The 24,824-nt window shown below is 44.0% G+C and overlaps 1 protein-coding gene across 1 annotated transcript in view; it reads left to right on the top strand.

Moving 5' to 3' along the window:
* LOC139419316 (cubilin-like) overlaps positions 1 to 24,824 on the top strand; it is a 57,045-nt gene that overhangs the window by 11,680 nt on the left and 20,541 nt on the right. Inside the window, 8 exon segments of the mRNA XM_071169260.1 lie at positions 51 to 148; positions 1,577 to 1,703; positions 2,545 to 2,727; positions 5,623 to 5,844; positions 7,751 to 7,891; positions 8,980 to 9,237; positions 13,734 to 13,919; positions 19,497 to 19,606. Coding sequence (XP_071025361.1) covers positions 51 to 148; positions 1,577 to 1,703; positions 2,545 to 2,727; positions 5,623 to 5,844; positions 7,751 to 7,891; positions 8,980 to 9,237; positions 13,734 to 13,919; positions 19,497 to 19,606 — 1,325 coding nt within the window.

The raw sequence follows: 24,824 nt of genomic DNA on the forward strand, positions 1-24,824 counted from the left end.
GGTGTCTGTTCAGCTGAAGTCCTCTCCATCTCCACACTCCCTGCTTCCAGAAATAGCCGGGGCTGGTGGCGCTCTCCAAGGTGACCGCGGTGATCTACTGACCCCTGGGTTCCCAGCACAGAACTATGAGAACGGGGCTCTCTACCAGGTACACACACACACACACACACACACACACACACACACACACTCTCTCACACTACTAGCGGCTTCCACAAGGACATGCCATCCATGGTACCACACACAATCTGCCATACACATGGCAGCATCTTTCTACCAAGTGGTGTATTATCCACAACACGTTGTTTATATGGCCCCAGTCTTTCTGTGAGGTACTTTACAATCAATAGCGCCTTTCTCTCTGTCTGAGGAAGTGAATAATAATAACATGGTCCGTCATGTCGTGTGCTGTATGGAGCTTAGCTACATCAATAACAATCAGTGGGGAAACGGACTCCTATATTTTGGGGTGTTTACAAATGAGGTGCCCCTTTAGTAAATCCATGGTCACTAGGCACCATCTGAACACAGGGGGCTGTTGACCATGCTTGATGTTCTGGATAGTGGATCGAGATTGGGGAGCAACTCGCGTCGTGTTTGGCTCGGAGCACGGCTGAGCGCTTTGACGTCAGCTTTTGCTTGGTTTGGATCATTAGATCATTGGGCTGCGTCACAAATGGCACCCTATAGCCCTTTATAGTGCACTACAGGTCCCATAGGGCTCTGGTTAAAAGTAGTGCACTATGTAGGGGAAAGGTTGCCAATTGGGACTCATGCTTTGTCCTGTTGTTTGGCTGTGTATTATCTGGCTTGCTCATGTTGCTTTCTGTCTCCTCCTTGGCTTGGATGTTGAGGCGGATGGGCTCCTGTCCAAACCGTCACAGCCCAGGAGATATTGGATGATTTTTATTCATGACTCGTGTCAATATGCAGCGCATGCAGCCGTCTGCAACCTGGGCACCCTCCAGGCAGAAGGAGAGAGAAAGAGATGGATGGGAACATTGAGTAGAAATTATGCATAAAGCAATGTAGATAGAAATGAAATGTAGAGAAAGGACACCCTTGCCCGTTTCCTGCTGACGAGTGACTGAGTCTATTCTAGAGATGTCACTTCTATCCGTAATGTTTTTCTTAAGGTTGTGCCTTACTTAGAAAGCCCCTGCCTTGGAATATGAATACGTTCAATTGTGTGCCAAAAACCCCGCCCCCACCAGAATCTACTAGGAGGAATATCAGACTCATGTTGGTGCATGTGGTTATATAATGGATTTATCTTGACATTGATTGAATCGTTGATCTTTGATCATTGATTTAATCTTTGTAATTGATTGAATGCTTGATGAAGTAATGGAAATATAATGGATGTTTGTGTTCAAATTAAAGGGATGTGTTTGTGTATGAAATGAATGCTCGTGGTCAAACAAAATGCATATCTTTGTGTATAAAAGGGATGTTTGTGGTCAAACTAAATGAATTTGTTCGTGTTTAAAATGGATGTTTGTGGTAAAAACTAAATGGATATGTTTGTGTATGAAATGTGTGGTGAAATAAAATAGTATGTGCATGTGGTCCACAGTGGAGGATCACTGTACCAGAGGGAGAGAAGATCAGACTGACGTTCTCCTCCTTCGACCTGGTCCCTGAGGCCTGTAGAGATTACGTAGATGTCTACGATGGCCACAAAACCGGCTCCGCCATGTTGGGTAAGACATCACTCTGTGTTATGCTAACTCTGGTATACAGCAGTTGGACTAGTATAGATACTTATAGTACAGACATACTTAGGCCTACACACCTGTTGCACAATATGTGTAGGCCAACACTCAAAATGTACTTATTCACTAGTCTCATAATATGTCAAAATACCCTAATTATACCCTACCCTCATAATATGGGTACACTCAAATATTCATTTTCTAAAATAGGCTACTTTTGTTCATGGATTTTCAATGATGAGAACAGAGAGGCTGTGACAACGAGTGCAACCTCTTCAATCCTCCAAACCCACAATCAATATATTCTTAAGTCTCACAATTTGAGCAACTTTACTAATGAACTAGTTTTAGGAGGTATTGTATCTTAATCGACATGCAACAGGAGCACTTGGCAGTTGAAACAGGCTGTGGGGAGTGAAATCAACTATGCACACGGCAACACTCAAATTCACTTCAGGCTGCATGAATAAGATATGATGTCCATTAAAGGTTTTGGGTAGGAAGATGGAAAAATAGAGAGAGGTTCCCAAATTAGACTGGCATGTAAATGTAATCTCTACAAACAGAAATGATGCAAAATAGCTGTATTTATAGTTATTATTGAGCTTACTATGTATGCGGAGACCTGTATAATACTTGTGTGAATTAATCAAATAATAATTGGTGTCACTGTTTGGTCAATTCAAGTGGTGCATAAGGCCTGCCCAGGTTTTACATCAGTGTACCACAAATTGGAGTTTGGGTTATTATAACTAACTGTGTAGTTTGATTAGTGGCCTAATCGAACTCTTCAGGGGTTTCTGAACAGTGAAATGTTGTTTTCTCACAGGTCGATTCTGTGGTAGTAAGAATCCAGGCCGCCTGGATTCCAGTGGCAACACGATGGTGGTTCGTTTCAAAACCGATGCCACTCTCACCTCCAAGGGTTTCAGTGCCACATTCACCAAGACCGGCCTCATCCCGACCACGGTCAAACCTACCACCATGATGCCCACAACACTAGCTATAACCGGTGAGTACACTACGGGGAAAACCATAGAATAACATAGAATTCTATATCTATGAGTGTACCCATAGACAATATATCAGTTCTATATCTATGAGTGTACCCATAGACAATATATCAGTTCTATATCTATGAGTGTACCCATAGACAATATATCAGTTATATATCTAAGAGTGTACCCATAGACAATATATCAGATCTATATCTATGAGTGCACCCATAGACAATATATCAGTTCTATATCTATGAGTGTACCCATTATTAATATATCAGTTCTATATCTATGAGTGTACCCATAGATAATATATCAGTTCTATATCTATGAGTGTACCCATAGATAATATATCAGTTCTATATCTATGAGTGTACCCATAGATAATATATCAGTTCTATATCTATGAGTGTACCCATAGACAATATATCAGTTCTATATCTCTGAGTGTACCCATAGATAATATATTAGTGCTATATCTATGAGTGTACCCATAGACAATATATCAGTTCTATATCTATGAGTGTACCCATAGATAATATATCAGTTCTATATCTATGAGTGTACCCATAGACAATATATCAGTTCTATATCTCTGAGTGTACCCATAGATAATATATCAGTTCTATATCTATGAGTGTACCCATATACAATATATCAGTTCTATATCTATGAGTGTACCCACAGATAATATATCAGTTATATATCTATGAGTGTACCCATAGACAATATATCAGTTCTATATCTCTGAGTGTACCCATAGATAATATATCAGTGCTATATCTATGAGTGTACCCATAGACAATATATCTAGATAATGTATCAGTTCTATATCTATGAGTGTACCCATAGACAATATATCTAGATAATATATCAGTTCTATATCTATGAGTGTACCCATAGATAATATATCAGTTCTATATCTATGAGTGTACCCATAGATAATATATCAGTTCTATATCTCTGAGTGTACCCATAGATAATATATCAGTTCTATATCTATGAGTGTACCCATAGACAATATATCAGTTCTATATCTATGAGTGTACCCATTGACAATATATCAGTTCTATATCTATGAGTGTACCCATAGATAATATATCAGTTCTATATCTCTGAGTGTACCCATAGATAATATATCAGTTCTATATCTATGAGTGTACCCATAGACAATATATCAGTTCTATATCTCTGAGTGTACCCATAGATAATATATTAGTGTTATATCTATGAGTGTACCCATAGACAATATATCAGTTCTATATCTATGAGTGTACCCATAGATAATATATCAGTTCTATATCTATGAGTGTACCCATAGACAATATATCAGTTCTATATCTATGAGTGTACCCATAGATAATATATCAGTTCTATATCTATGAGTGTACCCATATACAATATATCAGTTCTATATCTATGAGTGTACCCACAGATAATATATCAGTTATATATCTCTGAGTGTACCCATAGATAATATATCAGTGCTATATCTATGAGTGTACCCATAGACAATATATCTAGATAATATATCAGTTCTATATCTATGAGTGTACCCATAGACAATATATCTAGATAATATATCAGTTCTATATCTATTAGTGTACCCATAGATAATATATCAGTTCTATATCTATGAGTGTACCCATAGATAATATATCAGTTCTATATCTCTGAGTGTACCCATAGATAATATATCAGTTCTATATCTATGAGTGTACCCATAGACAATATATCAGTTCTATATCTATGAGTGGACCAGTCAGATTGCCGCGTTCAGAGGTTATATGCCCCTTCTAGGAATTAGCCTGTATTTCTAATTGTGATTTTCATATAGACCGAGTACTTGGTATGCCACAGTTACAGCCGTATTGACTTTCTGCAGGTAGCCCTCCTTCCTCCTCCTCTTGACTCCAGTTGAAATATGTGAGCTCTCTCCGTGGTATAATTGATTGGAATTCAGTGGCTTGCAGCAGCAACACTATCGATGTTGTTAAACCTTCCTCACCAGAACATTTTTGTCAAAACTCGCCTCTTTTTCTAGTTTTTCATTCATTTAAATGATATAGAAGGATTGATTTCCTCAGCGAGATAAATTGCTAAACTATGTCCACATTACACACAGCAGGCATACATAGCAGGCATAACTTTGCCTCTAGCAACTTCCATACTCCAACTGTGCATCCCAAATGACAACCTATTCCCTATATAGTGCACCACTTTTGACCAGAGCCCTATCAAAAGTAGTGCACTACTGTATATAGTGAATAGGGTGCCATTTGGGACGCAGTTGAACAGATGTAAATTGTTGGCTATGTTGTGAAGATCAGTATAAACCAGCTGATTGATGAGCAGTGTTTGTTGGTAAATTATCACCAGTGTGATATGCTGGCATAATGGTTATCGCTGCCTTTCTCCTAACATAGACACAATGATAAAAGGCTGACAGGCAGCTTAAAGGACAATTCCACCCCCAAACTATCTTTTGGTGATTGTTTCATTAGTCTATTGTTGACATAGTGCCAAAACGTTTTGCTTGTCAGCTATCAAGTTTTCAAGATATGTAACTTTCAAAGTACAGAAACCATCCCATCATATGAAGCAAAACGCAGCATCATATGATGCAAAATGCATCATACGGGGATGATTTCTGTATTTTGAAAGTTACATATCTTGAAAACTTGATTGATGACAAGCAAAACATTTTGGGACTATGTCAACAATAGACTAATTAAACAAATACCCAAAACATATTTTTGGGTGGAGTTGTCCTTTAAATAAGAATGAATGCAGCCAAAACAATAGGGTGGGTGTGTCGTTTTTGTGTGTGTGCGTGCTCGAGGGAGTCTCCCATAGCCCTAAGCTTTGTTCATTCATCACTAACCCAAGCTTCATGTTCTCTGCTACAGACTCAGGCTGCGGTGGTGTCGGAACGCTGTTTGGCCGTAAAGGGGAGATCCATTCTATGGGATTCCCAGATGCGTATCCCGGGAATCTTCACTGCTCCTGGAACATCACAGCTCCGGAAGGCTTCCTGGTCAAACTGCACGTCACAGACATGTCCGTCACGGGAGAGGCGGGCCAGTGTGGCGAAGACAAGCTTGTAGTTTCTGACAGCCTCCAGGCGCTTGGTAAGTTACAGCCTGTCCACCCAACCTGGATCCCCTGTTAATGTATTATTATGGAGATCCAAAATGGCTCCAAATGGTGTCATAGAGGACAGACACTTTTAGTTGTTTGTTGTTGTTGTTTGGTAAACTCAGATGGACCGTCCAAATTGCTCGTCGGTCTCTATGAAAGCCCCAAAATGGCACCCAGTGTATTCTCTGACAGCCATTAGTCCATTGATAAGACAAGCCACCCACAATACCCACCTACAGTATATGTAGCCAAACGCCAAAATGGCTACCAGCCTCTAGTTTCTTGTTAGTAAGATGTGCCTGCCCATCCAAACTATGCCAAACCCCCAAATGGCGGCAGTGGGGGCCAGACGATAACCTATGGACCCACTCCCCCTCGTATTTCCCAAACAAGCTGTTTGTCAACTGAGAGACACACACACACACACACACACATACACACAACAAACAAATCAAGTAGCAAGAGACAGCAGATAAGCATATGCTGAGCAGAATGTGCCCCGTTGCTTGAAATTAAATGGGGGGGGGGGGGACTTTGACTCCTGGACAGAGCGCCAAGCACCAAGCTAGGCTAGTATGCTGAGTGTGCCAGTGCCTGTCTCCTGTCCTCAGGGCAGTAAAGCTGTTGATTAGGATCTCTCCCCAGAGAAGGAGCGAGGCTAGGGAACTGTAAATGTGACCTCCTTGTTATTCACATCAGAAAGCTGGAGTCTGATAGTTTTATCTCTGGCACAACACTCTGTAGCAGAGGTAGAGTGGAGACAATTACACCTGTGGTGTGTGTGTGTGTGTGTGTGTGTGTGTGTGTGTGTTGAGAGAAAATGGGGGGCAGAAAGAAAGGAAACAGCTTTGTTTCTGCGTTAAAGAAGACATATCCCCTGGAAGACGCTGAAGTCGTAAACTCAGCATTTTAGAACCTAACACCATCCAAAGAACACTATTTAGTGCTCTGGGGTGAAGTTTCCCCGAGGTACAGATCTAGGATCAGCTTTACCTCCCCCAATCCTAACCTTAAGCATTAGTGAGGAAATGTTTTAACTGACCCACGATTCACATCTAGGTGCAACTTCTCCCTACACCCTATTCAGTGTGGTATTCAAGCTGATGTCAAAACATTTAGGATGACAGATATTTCGCTCTCCTTCCGTGTGTGTGTGTGTGTGTGTTTATGCGCACGTGCGTGTGCGTGTGTGTGCGTGTGTGTGTGTGTGTGTGGGGGGGGGGGGGGGGGGGGGGGGGGGTGTGTGTGTGTGTGTGTGAGCAACGGTCAGTTCCTTCCTCACCAGAGGTCTCTGTCGGAGCTCTAACTGTCAGAACAGGCGCGACCCCCTGCCAGGGGGAGCAGGGCTCAGCAGGAGGGCATGGTTGGCCCCTGACTGCACACATTAAACCTAACAAGTACAGGAGCAAAACACCAGGCTGCCATTGTACGTGCTTCAGTTGGTGCTGTGTCATTTCAGAACTCTGATCTCCTTCATTTAAAAAATCTATAGTTACTGAGGTAGCGTAGGGAGTAGTAAATGTTGAAAGCGGAGGAGTATGTTTTCTGAGATGTTGTACCCTTAGACCTTTAGGTGACGTGAAACCATTTGATTGATGTGTCTTATTTTTCAAGGTTATATTTACATTATGACTAACATGTTCTTTATCGATGAGAAGACCTTGCCTCATCAGAAATCTGTCTGTTCTCTGTAATGTCTATTGAATGTTTAATTATTCCATATCTTTGCTAGACCAACATTGGTATGCATGGAAATTAACATTTGTGTATTTGAAATTCTGGTTACTACTCTTATGTTTCTATATTAGTAATAGGTCCCTCTCCCTCTCCCTCTCCCTCTCCCTCTCCCTCTCCCCCGATCCAATACTCCTAATTTCCGTTCCTTCTCCATCCCAGGCACACACTGTGGCTACGTCCTTCCCCCTGTGGTGGTCAGTGCCAATAACAAGATGTCCCTGAGCTTCCTGTCCGACTCACGTCTCTCTGACCGAGGCTTCTCCGCCAAGTGGGAGGCCGTGTATCCTGAGGACATTGCCGGTAATAATCCCAGCTTTCTCCGCTTACACACACACACACACACACATTCACACAAACGCATGCACACGAACGTGCACACACATGCGCATGCACATGCAAACGTGCACACGTGAATCTGTACGCACACACACAAACACACACACACACACCTGGGGCACCTTATATCGCTGAGGCAGCTCCACTACTAATAATGACCGGCCATAAAGTGAACTTTAGATTCCCAGGGCGCATTTATGACAGGAGCAACGTCATAGAACGAGAAGTATGAGTGGTAAGTACTGAGAAAGCACAGGTCAGGGTACACTGGTCAAACGAGGGAAAATGCTTTGATCATGATTATAATTGATCTATCAGAGGGCTTGACATTTCAGTTGGGAAAGGGGTGAGGAGGTCTGAAGGAGGAGTTGTTTTTTGTTAAGTCATTCATTCTGATGTGGTAGCTTTAATGTTTTCAACTGCTGTTTTACCTTGGCGTTTTCTGGCGTTATACTACAGTTTTTTTTGAGTAGTTCAGACATTTCAGTTTATGGATGTCGACACCCAAGGTTTTGGATGTCAACACCCACATTTAAAGAGATATCAATATGTATGTAAAGTGGATGCATTAAACGTTTATTTCTGTTACAAACTCAGCGGACCCGCTCCATCTGAGTAAACACACATACACTCCATCTTTAAATAAACAGGGAGAGCCAGATACCAGGGCTGATCGACCAGCTACATTAGGGTGTATTGCATAGGCTTGCACTGGCTGTTTATCACTGTGACACACTGTGCTTACTGCTGAGTAAATTCTACTCTGCTCTCTGGCTAATGTTGAGGAGGCTGCAGCTCATCTACTCTAATCTGTTTATATCCCGTCTGCCCACTATCATCATTCACACACACCCACACAAGGACGCATGCATGCACTTACACACACACGCACTGACCCATGAATGGGCAAACGCACACGCACACGCACACGCACACACACACACACACACACACACACACACACACACACACACACACACACACACACACACGCACACACACACACATGCATACAGTATGTACACACACTAACCCCCACCTTCATTCCACAGCGATCCAGGGATGCGGAGGGGCCTCCCATGAGTTAAAAGGGGTTATTAAGTCTCAGAACTGGCCTATGAATTACAAGGCGGCCAGTGAGTGCATGTGGAGTGTGGAGGTGCCCAAAGGGAAGACCATAACTCTGACGTTCACCCACTTCGACGTGGAAGCCAAGGACATTTTCACTTCCAAATGCTTGGATAACGTGGTGGCGTATGACATCTATAATGACGGAGCTGAGAGTACAAAACACAGTGAGTACAAATATGGTGATTTTAAACATTTGATTGAATAGTGCTGCAGCTTGTGTACCATCAGCACATTGTTACCCAATTTTATGAAAGGTTATTTATAAATAAAATGATAAGTTACAGAGTAGTAGTAGTAGTAGCACTAGTAGTAGTAGTAGTGGTGGTAGTAGTAGTAGCAGCACTAGTAGCAGTAGTAGTAGAAGCAGTAGTAGTAGTAGTAGCACTAGTAGCACTAGTAGTAGTGGTAGTAGTAGTAGTAGCAGCACTAGTAGCACTAGTAGTAGTGGTAGTAGTAGTAGTAGCAGCACTAGTAGCAGTAGTAGTAGAAGCAGTAGTAGTAGTAGTACAGATGTAGAATCTTAATTTGAGCCAGATTGTTATGAAAATGAAGTCACTAGTAGCAGCACTAGTAGCACTAGTAGTAGCACTAGTAGCAGCACTAGTAGTAGCAGCACTAGTAGCACTAGTAGTAGCACTAGTAGCAGCACTAGTAGTAGCACTAGTACCAGCACTAGTAGCAGTAGTAGTAGAAGCAGTAGTAGTAGTAGTAGCACTAGTAGCACTAGTAGTAGTGGTAGTAGTAGTAGTAGCAGCACTAGTAGCAGTAGTAGTAGAAGCAGTAGTAGTAGTAGTACAGATGTAGAATCTTAATTTGAGCCAGATTGTTATGAAAATGAAGTCACTAGTAGCAGCACTAGTAGCACTAGTAGTAGCACTAGTAGCAGCACTAGTAGCAGCACTAGTAGCAGCACTAGTAGTAGCACTAGTAGTAGCACTAGTAGCAGCACTAGTAGCACTAGTAGCAGCACTAGTAGTAAATCAAATCAAATCAAAAATCAAATCAAATCAAATCAAATTTATTTATATAGCCCTTCGTACATCAGCTGATATCTCAAAGTGCTGTACAGAAACCCAGCCTAAAACCCCAAACAGCAAGCAATGCAGGTGTAGAAGCACGGTGGCTAGGAAAAACTCCCTAGAAAGGCCAAAACCTAGGAAGAAACCTAGAGAGGAACCAGGCTATGTGGGGTGGCCAGTCCTCTTCTGGCTGTGCCGGGTGGAGATTATAACAAAACATGGTCAAGATGTTCAAATGTTCATAAATGACCAGCATGGTCGAATTATAATAAGGCAGAATAGTTGAAACTGGAGCAGCAGCACAGTCAGGTGGACTGGGGACAGCAAGGAGTCATCATGTCAGGTATTCCTGGGGCATGGTCCTATGGCTCAGGTCAGTTGAAACTGGAGCAGCAGCACAGCCAGGTGGACTGGGGACAGCAAGGAGTCATCATGTCAGGTAGTCCTGGGGCATGGTCCTAGGGCTCAGGTCCTCCGAGAGAGAGAAAGAGAGAAGGAGAGAATTAGAGAACGCACACTTAGATTCACACAGGACACCGAATAGGACAGGAGAAGTACTCCAGATATAACAAACTGACCCTAGCCCCCCGACACATAAACTACTGCAGCATAAATACTGGAGGCTGAGACAGGAGGGGTCAGGAGACACTGTGGCCCCATCCGAGGACACCCCCGGACAGGGCCAAACAGGAAGGATATAACCCCACCCACTTTGCCAAAGCACAGCCCCCACAACACTAGAGGGATATCTTCAACCACCAACTTACCATCCTGAGACAAGGCTGAGTATAGCCCACAAAGACCTCCGCCACGGCACAACCCAAGGGGGGGGGGCGCCAACCCAGACAGGATGACCACATCAGTGACTCAACCCACTCAGGTGACGCACCCCCTCCAGGGACGGCATGAGAGAGCCCCAGTAAAGCCAGTGACTCAGCCCCTGTAATAGGGTTAGAGGCAGAGAATCCCAGTGGAAAGAGGGGAACCGGCCAGGCAGAGACAGCAAGGGCGGTTCGTTGCTCCAGAGCCTTTCCGTTCACCCTCCCACTCCTGGGCCAGACTACACTCAATCATATGACCCACTGAAGAGATGAGTCTTCAGTAGAGACTTAAAGGTTGAGACCGAGTTTGCGTCTCTGACATGGGTAGGCAGACCGTTCCATAAAAATGGAGCTCTATAGGAGAAAGCCCTGCCTCCAGCTGTTTGCTTAAAAATTCTAGGGACAATTAGGAGGCCTGCGTCTTGTGACCGTAGCGTACGTGTAGGTATGTACGGCAGGACCAAATCAGAGAGATAGGTAGGAGCAAGCCCATGTAATGCTTTGTAGGTTAGCAGTAAAACCTTGAAATCAGCCCTTGCTTTGACAGGAAGCCAGTGTAGAGAGGCTAGCACTGGAGTAATATGATCAAATTTTTTGGTTCTAGTCAGGATTCTAGCAGCCGTATTTAGCACTAACTGAAGTTTATTTAGTGCTTTATCCGGGTAGCCGGAAAGTAGAGCATTGCAGTAGTCTAACCTGGAAGTGACAAAAGCATGGATTAATTTTTCTGCATCATTTTTGGACAGAAAGTTTCTGATTTTTGCAATGTTACGTAGATGGAAAAAAGCTGTCCTTGAAATGGTCTTGATATGTTCTTCAAAAGAGAGATCAGGGTCCAGAGTAACGCCGAGGTCCTTCACAGTTTTATTTGAGACGACTGTACAACCATTAAGATTAATTGTCAGATTCAACAGAAGATCTCTTTGTTTCTTGGGACCTAGAACAAGCATCTCTGTTTTGTCCGAGTTTAAAAGTAGAAAGTTTGCAGCCATCCACTTCCTTATGTCTGAAACACATTCTTCTAGCAAGGGCAATTTTGGGGCTTCACCATGTTTAATTGAAATGTACAGCTGTGTGTCATCCGCATAGCAGTGAAAGTTAACATTATGTTTTCGAATGACATCCCCAAGAGGTAAAATATATAGTGAAAACAATAGTGGTCCTAAAACGGAACCTTGAGGAACACCGAAATTTACAGTTGATTTGTCAGAGGACAAACCATTCACAGAGACAAATTGATATCTTTCCGACAGATAAGATCTAAACCAGGCCAGAACTTGTCCGTGTAGACCAATTTGGGTTTCCAATCTCTCCAAAAGAATGTGGTGATCGATGGTATCAAAAGCAGCACTAAGGTCTAGGAGCACGAGGACAGATGCAGAGCCTCGGTCCAATGCCATTAAAATGTCATTTACCACCTTCACAAGTGCCGTCTCAGTGCTATGATGGGGTCTAAAACCAGACTGAAGCATTTCGTATACATTGTTTGTCTTCAGGAAGGCAGTGAGTTGTTGCGCAACAGCCTTTTCTAAAATTTTTGAGAGGAATGGAAGATTCGATATAGGCCGATAGTTTTTTATATTTTCTGGGTCAAGGTTTGGCTTTTTCAAGAGAGGCTTTATTACTGCCACTTTTAGTGAGTTTGGTACACATCCGGTGGATAGAGAGCCGTTTATTATGTTCAACATAGGAGGGCCAAGCACAGGAAGCAGCTCTTTCAGTAGTTTAGTTGGAATAGGGTCCAGTATGCAGCTTGAAGGTTTAGAGGCCATGATTATTTTCATCATTGTGTCAAGAGATATAGTACTAAAACACTTGAGCGTCTCTCTTGATCCTAGGTCCTGGCAGAGTTGTGCAGACTCAGGACAACTGAGCTTTGAAGGAATACACAGATTTAAGGAGTCCGTAATTTGCTTTCTAATAATCAAAATCTTTTCCTCAAAGAAGTTCATGAATTTATCACTGCTAAAGTGAAAGTCATCCTCTCTTGGGGAATGCTGCTTTTTAGTTAGCTTTGCGACAGTATCAAAAAGGAATTTCGGATTGTTCTTATTTTCCTCAATTAAGTTAGAAAAATAGGATGATCGAGCAGCAGTAAGGGCTCTTCGGTACTGCACAGTACTGTCTTTCCAAGCTAGTCGGAAGACTTCCAGTCTACTAGTAGCACTAGTAGCAGCAGTAGTAGTAGTAGTAGCAGTAATAGTAGTAGCAGCACTAGTAGCACTAGCAGCAGCAGCACTAGTAGCACTAGTAGTAGCACTAGTAACAGCACTAGTAGCAGCAGTAGTAGTTGCAGTAGTAGTTGCAGTAGTAGTAGCAGTAGTAGTAATAGTAGTAATAGCAGTAGTAGCAGCAGTAGTAGTTGCAGTAGTAGTAGCAGTAGTAGTAATAGTAGTAATAGCAGTAGTAGTAGTAGTAGCAGCACTAGTAGCAGCACTAGTAGCAGCAGTAGTAGTAGCAGTAGTAGTAGTGGTAGCAACATTAGTAGTAGTAGCAGTAGTAGCAGCAGTAGTAATAGCAGTAGCAGCAGCATTAGTAGTAGTAGTAGTAGCTGTAGTAGTAGTAGTAGTAGCAGTAGTAGAAGTAGCAGTAGTAGTAGTACTATTAGTAGTAGTTGAAGTAGAAGTAGCAGTAGTAGCAGCAGCATTAGTAGTAGCAGTAGTAGTAGTAGTTGTAGCAGTAGTAGAAGTAGCAGTAGTAGTAGTACTATTAGTAGTAGTAGTAGTAGTAGTAGAAGTAGCAGTAGTAGTAGTACTATTAGTAGTAGTAGTAGTAGTAGTAGTAGAAGTAGCAGTAGTAGTAGAAGCATCTGATGTTGTTGTTTTTACTTACCAGGTCCATGGTGTGGTGACCAACTTCCAGCCACCATCACAACTAAGGGCAACAAGTTGGTGATGCGTTTCCATACTGACTTCTTCGTGGAGGCTAAAGGTTTCAGAGCCTACTGGACTACAGACACCACCCAGCCTGTTCCCACTGAACCCCCTATACAGCCTAACCCCTGGGACAACATCATTATAGGTAGGTACCTAACCCTTACCCAGCCTGTTCCCACTGAGCCCCCTATACAGCCTAACCCCTGGGACAACATCACTGTAGGTAGGTACCTAACCCTTACCCAGCCTGTTCCCACTGAGCCCCCTATACAGCCCAACCCCTGGGACAACATCACTGTAGGTACCTAACCCTTACACAGCCTGTTCCCACAGAGCCCCCTATACAGCACCACCCCTGGGACAACATCACTGTAGGTAGGTACCTAACCCTTACCCAGCCTGTTCCCACTGAGGCCCCTATACAGCCCAACCCCTGGTACAACATCACTGTAGGTACCTAACCCTTACCCAGCCTGTTCCCACAGAGCACCCTATACAGCACCACCCCTGGGACAACATCACTGTAGGTAGGTACCTAACCCTTACCCAGCCTTTTCCCACTGAGGCCCCTATACAGCATAACCCCTGGGACAACATCACTGTAGGTAGGTACCTAACTCTTACCCAGCCTGTTCCCACTGAGGCCCCTATACAGCCCAAACCTTAGGACAACATCACTGTAGGTACCTAACCCTTACCCAGCCTGTTCCCACTGAGGCCCCTATACAGCCCAAACCTTAGGACAACATCACTGTAGGTACCTAACCCTTACCCAGCCTGTTCCCACTGAGGCCCCTATACAGCCCAAACCTTAGGACAACATCACTGTAGGTACCTAACCCTTACCCAGCCTGTTCCCACTGAGGCCCCTATACATCCCAAACCTTAGGACAACATCACTGTAGGTAGGTACCTAACCCTTACCCAGCCTGTTCCCACTGAGGCCCCTATACAGCCCAACCCCTGGTACAACATCACTGTAAGTAGGTACCTAACCCTTACCCAGCCTGTTCCCACTGAGGCCCCTATACAGCCCAACCCCTGGGACAACATCACTGTAAGTATGTACAGTGCCTTCAGAAAGTATTCAGATCCCTTTACGTTTTCAGCATGTTGCTACGTTTACAGCCCTATTCTAAAATTGATTGATTAAATGTATTTAAAAAAAATCCTCAGCAATCTATACACAATACCACATAATAACAAAGTGAAAACAGGTTTTGAGAATTTTTGCAAATGTATATAATATAGAAATAAACCCTTTGCTATGAGACAAGAAATTGAGCTCAGGTGCATCATGTTTCCAATGATCATCCTTGAGATGTTTCTACAACTTGATTTGGAGTTCACCTGTGGTAAAATCAATTGATTGGATATGATTTGGAAAGGCACACACCTGTCTATATAAGATCCCACAGTTGACAGTGCATGTCAGAGCAAAAACTAAGCCATGAGGTCAAAGGAATTGTCCGTAGAGCGCCGATACAGGTTTGTGTCGAGGCTCAGCTCTGGGGAAGGGTACTAAAACATTTCTGCAGCTTTGAAGTTGCCTAAGAACACAGTGGCCTCATCATTCTTAAATGGATGAAGTTTGGAACCAAATCAAATCAAATGTATTTATATAGCCCTTCGCACATCAGCTGATATCTCAAAGTGCTGTACAGAAACCCAGCCTAAAACCCCAAACAGCAAGCAATGCAGATGTTGAAGCACGTTGGCTAGAAAAAACTCCCTAGAAAGGCCAAAACCTAGGAAGAAACCTAGAGAGGAACCAGGCTATGAGGGGTGGCTGTGCCGGGTGGAGATTATAACAGAACATGGCCAAGATGTTCAAATGTTCATAAATGACCAGCATGGTCAAATAATAGGTCTGGGACAGGTGCACGTCCGGTGAACAGGTCAGGATTCCATAGCCGCAGGCAGAACAGTTGAAACTGGAGCAGCAGCATGGCCAGGTGGACTGGGGACAGCAAGGAGTCATCATGCCAGGTAGTCCTGAGGCATGGTCCTAGGGCTCTTGTCCTCAGAGAGAGAGAAAGAAAGAGAGAAAAAGAGAATTAGAGAGAGCATACTTAAATTCACACAGGACACCGGATAAGACAGGAGAAGTACTCCAGATATAACAACCCCCCCTAGCCCCACGACACATAAACTACTGCAGCATAAATACTGGAGGCTGAGACAGGAGGGGTCAGGAGACACTGTGGCCCCATCCGATGATACCCCCGGACAGGGCCAAACAGGAAGGATATAACCCCACCCACTTCCGTACGGGCTTGGGAGAGACGAAGGTTGAAAGTCATGCGTCCTCCGATACACAACCCAACCAAGCCTGCTTCTTAACACAGCGCCATCCAACCCGGAAGCCAGCCGCACCAATGTGTCGGAGGAAACACCGTGCACCTGGAAACCTTGGTTAGCGCGCACTGCGCCCGGCCCACCACAGGAGTCGCTGGTGCGCGATGAGACAAGGATATCCCTACCGGCTAACCCCACGGACCTCCCGGTCGCGGCCGGTTACGACAGAGCCTGAGCGCGAACCCAGAGTCTCTGGTGGCACAGCTGGCGCTGCAGTATAGCGCCCTTAACCACTGCGCCACCCGGGAGGCCCTGTAACCCCACCCACTTTGTCGAAGCACAGCCCCCACACCACTAGAGGGATATCTTCAATCACCAACTTACCATCCTGAGACAAGGCCGAGTATAGCCCACAAAGATCTCCGCCACGGCACAACCCAAGGAGGGGCACCAACCCAGACAGGAAGATCACATCAGTGACTCAACCCACTCAAGTGACGCACCCCTCCTAGGGACGGGATGAAAGAGCACCAGTAAGCCAGTGACTCAGCCCCTGTAATAGGGTTAGAGGCAGAGAATCCCAGTCAGCAAGGGCGGTTCGTTGCTCCAGAGCCTTTCCGTTCACCTTCACACTCCTGGGCCAGACTACACTCAATCATATGACCCACTGAAGAGATGAGTCTTCAGTAAAGACTTAAAGGTTGAGACCAAGTCTGCGTCTCTCACATGGGTAGGCAGACCATTCCATAAAAATGGAGCTCTATAGGAGAAAGCTCTGCCTCCAGCTGTTTGCTTAGAAATTCTAGGGACAATTAGGAGGCCTGCGTCTTGTGACCGTAGCGTACGTGTAGGTATGTACGGCAGGACCAAATCAGAGAGATAGGTAGGAGCAAGCCCATGTAATGCTTTGTAGGTTAGCAGTAAAACCTTGAAATCAGCCCTTGCCTTGACATGAAGCCAGCGTAGGGAGGCTAGCACTGGAGTAATATGATCATATGTTTTGGTTCTAGTCAGGATTCTAGCAGCCGTATTTAGCACTAACTGAAGTTAATTTAGTGCTTTATCTGGGTAGCTGGAAAGTAGAGCATTGCAGTAGTCTAACCTAGAAGTAACAAAAGCATGGATACATTTTTCTGCATCATTTTTGGACAGAAAGTTTCTGATTTTTGCAATGTTACGTAGATGGAAAAAAGCTGTCCTTGAAACAGTCTTGATATGTTCGGCAAAAGAGAGATCAGGGTCCAGAGTAACGCCGAGGTCCTTCACAGTTTTATTTGAGACGACTGTACAACCATTAAGATTAATTGTCAGATTCAACAGAAGATCTCTTTGTTTCTTGGGACCTAGAACAAGCATCTCTGTTTTGTCCGAGTTTAAGAGTAGAACGTTTGTAGCCATCCACTTCCTTATGTCTGAAACACAGGTTTCGAGCGAGGGCAATTTTGGGGCTTCACCATGTTTCATTGAAATGTACAGCTGTGTGTCATCCGCATAGCAGTGAAAGTTAACATTATGTTTTCGAATGACATACCTAAGAGGTAAAATATATAGTGAAAACAATAGTGGTCCAAAAATGGAACCTTGAGGAACACCAAAATGTACAGTTGATTTGTCAGAGGACAAACCATTCACAGAGACAAACTGATATCTTTCCGACAGATAAGATCTAAACCAGGCCAGAACTTGTCTGTGTAGACCAATTTGGGTTTCCAATCTCTCCAAAAGAATGTGGTGATCAATGGTATCAAAAGCAGCACTAAGGTCTAGGAGCTCGAGGACAGATGCAGAGCCTCAGTCTGATGCCATTAAAAGTACTAAAACACTTGAGTGTCTTTCTTGATCCTAGGTCCTGGCAGAGTTGTGCAGACCCAGGACAACTGAGCTTTGAAGGAATACGCAGATTTAAAGAGCAGTCCTTAATTTGCTTTCTAATAATCATATTATTTTCCTCAAAGAAGTTCATGAATTTATTACTGCTGAAGTGAAAGCCATCCTCACTTCGGGAATAGTGCTTTTTAGTTAGCTTTGCGACAGTATCAAAAATACATTTTGGATTATTCTTATTTTCCTCAATTAAGTTGGAAAAATAGGATGATCGAGCAGCAGTAAGGGATCTTCAATGTTGCACGGTACTGTCTTTCCAAGCTAGACGGAAGACTTCCAGTTTGGTGTGGCGCCATTTCCGTTCAAATTTTCTGGAAGCTTGCTTCAGAGCTCGGGTATTTTCTGTATACCAGGGAGCTAGTTTCTTATAAGAAATGTTTTTAGTTTTTAGGGGTGCAACTGCATCTAGGGTATTGCGCAAGGTTAAGTTGAGTTCCTCAGTTAGGTGGTTAACTGATTTTTGTCCTCTAGGAAGACTCTTCCTAGAACTGGCCGCCCGGCCAAACTGAGCAATCGGGGGAGAAGGGCCTTGGTCAGGGAGGTGACCGAGAAGCCGACTATCATTCTGACTGAGCTACAGAGTTCCTCTGTGGAGATGAGAGAAACTTCCAGAAGGGCAACAATCTCTGCAGCACTCCGCCAATCAGGCTTTCATGGTGGAGTGGCCAGACGGAAGCCACTCCTCAGTAAAAGGCACATGACAGCCCGCTTGGAGTTTGCCAAAAGTGACCTAAAGACTCTCAGACCATGAGAAACAAGATTCTCTGGTCTGATGAAACCAAGATTGAAATCTGGCACCATCCTTACGGTGGTGACAGGCAGGGACTGGGAGACTAGTCAGGATTTAGGGAAAGATGAATGGATCAAATTACAGAGAGATCCTTGATGAAAACCTGCGCGAGAGCGCTCAGGACCTCAGACTGGGGTGAACGTTCACCCTCCAACAGGACAACGACCCTAAGACCATGTAACGCCCCCCAAAAGCCCTTCAGGTGGCCAGTCTGTAGAGTACAGTAGAATCCTGGGTTTATTTGCCCAGATGTGTAGTAAAACTAGATTATTTGTTGGAGCTGTAAACACTGTGGTACGTTCCAAAATGGCACCCTATTCTCTATAGTGCATTGATTTTGACCAGAGCCCAGTAGGGTTCCAGTCAAAATTAGTATACTATTATCTGTATAGGGAATAGGGTGCCATTTTAGGATGCAGACAGTGTAGTATGAAGTGCCCTTAGTGCAGCAGTTGCCCTCTGGTTGTCTCTTACCCTTTGCCCCATTCTTTACCCTTTGATGGGCCCCAGGTGGCCGGGCCCCTGCCAAGCCAATTGCTGAAATCGAGTTTTACAGATGGACTGTGCATCGTGCTGCCTCGGGGGGTGGGGGGGTTCTTCTCGGGCACAGCTGAGAGGAGAGGAAAGGAATAGGAGAGGAGAGGGGAGGAGATGACTATGGGAAAAATTCTTACTTCTATCAAAACAATAACCCTTTAGTCTTATCGCTGATGTCAGATAAGATAACAACTGTTCTGTCCTTTACTCTAGAATGGCCAACCACATGTGGCAAACCCGCCATTCCCCCCACCATCCACACCCGCATAGTCAATGGAGAGCCAGCCAACCCCCACTCCTGGCCCTGGCAGGTGTCCATGCAGGTGAGACACTGTCTGTCTAAACTCTATTTAGGGTCATTTAGATCCATCAAACACTGTTATTCTAGAATCAAATCCAAAATGGCTGCCTGGTTGCTAACATGTCTTAGGCATATACCCAGAACCAAGTCACGTGATTATGCATCAGGGAACATCACAAATGTGTCAACTTTTTTACAACAACAAGTGAATTAATTTACTCAACATCTCATCTCTCAAGGGCAATATCACCAATAGGTTTTGAATGAGATTCTCTGTTATCATGATGCAGCTACACTAGTCACAGGGACAAGACTTCTTTCAGATGGGACATGTTTGTTAATTGACATCATCATTACATGGGTCGGATTACACACACACCCTGAAACTGCACACACACAGACACACACACACACACACACACACACACACACACACACACACACACACACACACACACACACACACACACACACTGCTAATAAAACTTAATGCGAAGGGTCCCTTCAACTCAACCCCATCATTATTTAAAACAACTTTGATTATATCAGAGGCATCGTCGTACACTATGCTTGTTTGTGCGTGTGGGTGGTTGTGTGTTTGCCCACAGATTTGGCCTTTAGAAGACAAATAGGCACAACTGGCTCACTATTGATGGAATTGTTCAAACAAATTACATATTGGTTTCCTTGCCCTGTGAGCAGTCTAGGGACATGGCCCATAGCATGGATTGCTATCGTACCTTGTCCGTAGACTGCTTACAGGCTAAGGAAACCAACGTGTCATTGAATAATTTGGGTGATCTATCACTTTAAAAGCTGATGTTTTATTTTACCCAGGTTTGGCCTAGCAGTCAGGAGACGCCCAAGTTCTTCCACACCTGCGGAGGAACTCTCATCCATAAGAACTGGGTTATGACAGCTGCCCATTGCTTCATACGGTGAATGAACTACAGGTTGAGTCCAAAATGGCACCCTATTTAGGGCACTACTTTTGACCAGGACCTATAGGGAATAGGGTGCCATTTGAGACGCATAGGCCCTGGTCAAAAGTAGTGAAATATATAGGGAAAAGGGTGCCATTTGGGACGTAGACACAGTGGCAGAATTACTAGAACAGACATTCTCATTCAAGTCAATGGTCCATTCCGTGTTGGGCGGTAATTCTATTCCAATACATGTGCACTCCCCTCAACTGTGTCACAGGTACATATCACCGTACATGTAGGCCAGCATGTCTCTATGGTGTGCACAAAACAAGACGATTTTGGCATACATTTTTACCTTTTGAGATTTTAAAATGTACCTTTTACATTTGATTGAGCTGACACAGTGGTGTGAAATGTACCCAATGGTCATACTTAAGTAAATGTAAAGATAACTTAATAGAAAATTACTCAAGTAAAAGTGAAAGTCACCCAGTAAAATATTACTTGAGTAAAAGTCTAAAAGTATTTGGTTTTAAATGTACTTAAGTATCAAAAGTAAATGTAATTGCTAAAATATATTTAAGTATCAAAAGAAAAAGTAAAAATATTAAATAATTTTACATTCCTAATATTAAGCAAACCAGACAGCACGATTTTCTTATTGTAGAGTGCCAGGGCACACTACAAAACTCAGACCTAATTTACAAATGGAGCATTTGTGTTTAGTGAGTCTGCCAGATAAGAGGCAGTAGTGATGACCAGGGATGTTTTCTTGATGTTCTTGAATTGGAAAATGTTCCTACCCTGCTGCTAAGCATTCGGAATGTAACAAGTACTTTTGGGTGTCAAGGAAAATGTATGGATTCAAAAGTACATTATTTTCTTTAGGAATGTAGTGGAGTAAAACTAAAAGTTGTCAAAAAAATCTATACTAAAGGTACAGCTACCCCAAAAAACGACTTAAGTAGTACTTGGGACTTGAAAGTATTTTTACTTAAGTACTTTACACCACTGAGCTGACATTACATAATATTGTTCTGTGTCGTGTGAAGTAAACAAAACAGAAAAGTATTTTTAGACCATGAAAGTTGAGAAAATGTCCCTCCCTGTGTCTGGAGCCTATTATCGTAATGCAGACAGGCAGTTCTTTGGGACGCCTATGCCTCTGTCTGTCACAACCATTACCAAGGTCCTTATCTAAGACTTGTTACAGGGCTGGTGCTGGGTCTTGTTAGTCCAATGAATGTCTCCAACTGTGTATAATGACCCACAGAGTTAATTCTGCCCTGTCACAGAGAACCATGCTGATAGATAGGAATTGATGGTATGCTGCTACTGCCAGCGAACTCTGTACACTGTAGGTTTTTCTGTCGGTTGGTGGTTGGTTTTGTACATAGAAATAGATCCTTTAAAGTGTATATTCCCAAGTCAAATCATTCAATTTCTATGATGTAGTTATGGGTGGTTATGTTAAGGAGGATGTCTGCATCAGTGTGTGTGTTTATACAATGAGTGCACTAAACATTAGGATCTATGTGACTCTCACTCTCTCCAGGTACGCTGACGAGCTCCAGCGCTGGAAAATGTGCCTGGGCAAACACAACCTGACGTTCACAGAAGACACGGAGCGCTGCTTCGGCGTGACGGGCATCTACCGCCACGAGGGCTTCAAGTACCCCACGTTGCCCACGGTGGAGTTCGACATCGCCCTCGTCAGGCTGGGTGGGGAAGTGACCCCCAGCGATCAGATCTCCTACTCCTGCCTGCCCTCCCTGGAGGAGGTCCTGGAGGGGGGCAAGAAGTGTTACGCCACCGGCTGGGGAGATGAGACTGGTGAGGGGTTTGGGACGTCCACGATTTGCTGTGACCTCTTTTGTCTCATATGAGGATTTGGATGCGTCCCAAATTCCACCCTATTCCCTATATACTGTAGAGCCCTATGGGCCCTGTTCAAAAGTAGCACACTGCATAGGGAATAGGGTGCCATTTGGGACACAGACGTTGTGTAGTGAACATACAATCAATGTAATGCCATCGGCTGTGGAGATGAAGACTGGTGAGGGCTTGAGATGTTTTGTGATGTCTGCCATTTATTGTGACTCCTATTGGAGGACACCATGATATTGGAGGAGTAGCCCAGACCAGCGCCTATCAACCCAACACCTTATGATGTGATCCAAATCTCTTGACGAGGTTGCTAGGGGTTGGGTTAAGGGTGCTACAATATGCATTGTGTAGATAAGTGGGATACAGTCAGAGCAAGATATTAGGATTGTGACCTAATTTTGCTGGCAGAAAAAAACATATGACTCTTCCCTTCCACAAATATATACAAGCACGTACAAGTTACAACAAAATACAACAATCCATCCAACCACCATAATTCATTCCTTGACCAGTTTTCCTATTTCCATACTGCCAATCCTGGTTCCAGTTCTTCCGGTGCTTTCACCCCCTCTGTTGGTTAACAATTGAAAATACATCCACTGAATTTCAACGTTGATTTCGCTGTACGCATCTTTGGCTGCGTTCACACAGGCAGCCCAATTCTGTTCTTTTTTTGGTTCACTAATTGGTCTTTTGACCAATCACATCAGATCTTTTCAAATCAGCTCTTTTTCAGAGCTGATCTGATACCAACTAGTGAAAAAAAGATCGCAATTGGGCTGCCTGTGTAAACACAGCCTTTGTTTTCTATGAAAAAGCATCTAAAAAGGATTAGTCTAAAATAAATGTCAAGCCCTATCAGTTGATAACAATAAATTAAGTGGAGCAACTCATTTATTTTTAATCAGGAGATTCCTTGAATACCAAAGTAGCTGAGGACCAAACAATACATGAACCAGTTATATATTTTTTAATCAGGTGATTCCATGAATGCCAAAGTAGCTGAGGACCAAACAATAAATTAACCAGTTCTATCTTTTTTAATCAGGTGATTCCATGAATGCCAAAGTAGCTGAGGACCAAACAATAAATTAACCAGTTCTATCTTTTTTAATCAGGTGATTCCATGAATGACAAAGTAGCTGAGGACCAAACAATAAATTAACCGGTTCTATCTTTTTTAATCAGGTGATTCCATGAATGCCAAAGTGGCTGAGACCCTGAACCAGGTGGCCCTGCCAGTGGTGCCCTTCAACACCTGTAAGAAGCTGGACTACTGGTGGTTCCAGGTCAAGACCTCCATGATCTGCATGGGCTACACCTTGCCTGACGAGCTCAAGTCTGTCTGTCAGGTACTCAAGTGGGATATATACCCACATAGTATTATACTGTATAATGCAAAAAAATATCCATTGACTTATGCAGTGATTACATGATACAAAAAAACTATTTGATTAATTTTGTCATGGTTGTGTTGATGATGTCATCAATATGAAGTGCTGTTGACCATCGCCATGTGACACAGGGGGATTCGGGCGGTCCCCTGGTGTGCCAGGACTCTGCCAACGCTCCCTGGGAGGTGCACGGCATCACCAGCTTTGGTCCCAATGGCTGCATCATGGACAAGAAACCCTCTGTGTTCACCCGTGCCTCGGCCTACATCCCCTGGATGGAGAATGTCATCCGCAGGGACATGTACAAACAGCACAGTAGGTTATTTATTTAACCTTTATTTAACTAGGCAAGTCAGTTAGGAACAGATTCTTATTCACAATGACATCCTACCCCAGCCAAACCCTAACCTGGACGACGATTGGCCAATTGTGCGCCGCCCAATGGGACTCCCAATCACGGCCAGTTGTGATACAGCCTGGAATCAAACCAGGCTCTGTAGTGACACCTCTAGCACTGAGATGCAGTGCCTGCGACTGCACTGCCACTCGAGAACTGGTTCCAACCGGTCTAAATCGGTTTCTAATATCAAGCTTTTTGGTTGATTTGGAGTGGCGTGACATCTTTTTTTTCCTGCTCTTCTCTCGCTCTTTCTCTCTCTCTCTCTCCGACTCCCCTCTTTCTCTCTCTTTCCCTCTCTCTCTTTCCGACTCCCCTCTTTCTCTCTTTGTCCCTTCCTGTCCTCCCTTCAACTTACTTCCCATCCCCTCTCCTCCTCTCTTTGTAGCATCTGGCTGCGGCGGGCCAAAGGACATGGCTGGCGAGAGCGGCGTGTTGTCCAGCATGGGGCACCCGGGCAGCTACAGTAACGGTGCCCACTGCCAGTGGCACATCAAGGTGCCCGACGGTAAACTGGTCCACCTGCACTTCCACAACTTCTCCCTGGAGGACACCCAGCTGTGTCTCAACGACAAGGTCACCATCAACGACAGCTTAGCCAGCCTAGGTAGTACAGCCGTATGTAAGGGTCTTTGG

The sequence above is a fragment of the Oncorhynchus clarkii genome, chromosome 10, assembly GCF_045791955.1.
Source record: "Oncorhynchus clarkii lewisi isolate Uvic-CL-2024 chromosome 10, UVic_Ocla_1.0, whole genome shotgun sequence".
Lineage (NCBI taxonomy): Eukaryota > Metazoa > Chordata > Actinopteri > Salmoniformes > Salmonidae > Oncorhynchus > Oncorhynchus clarkii.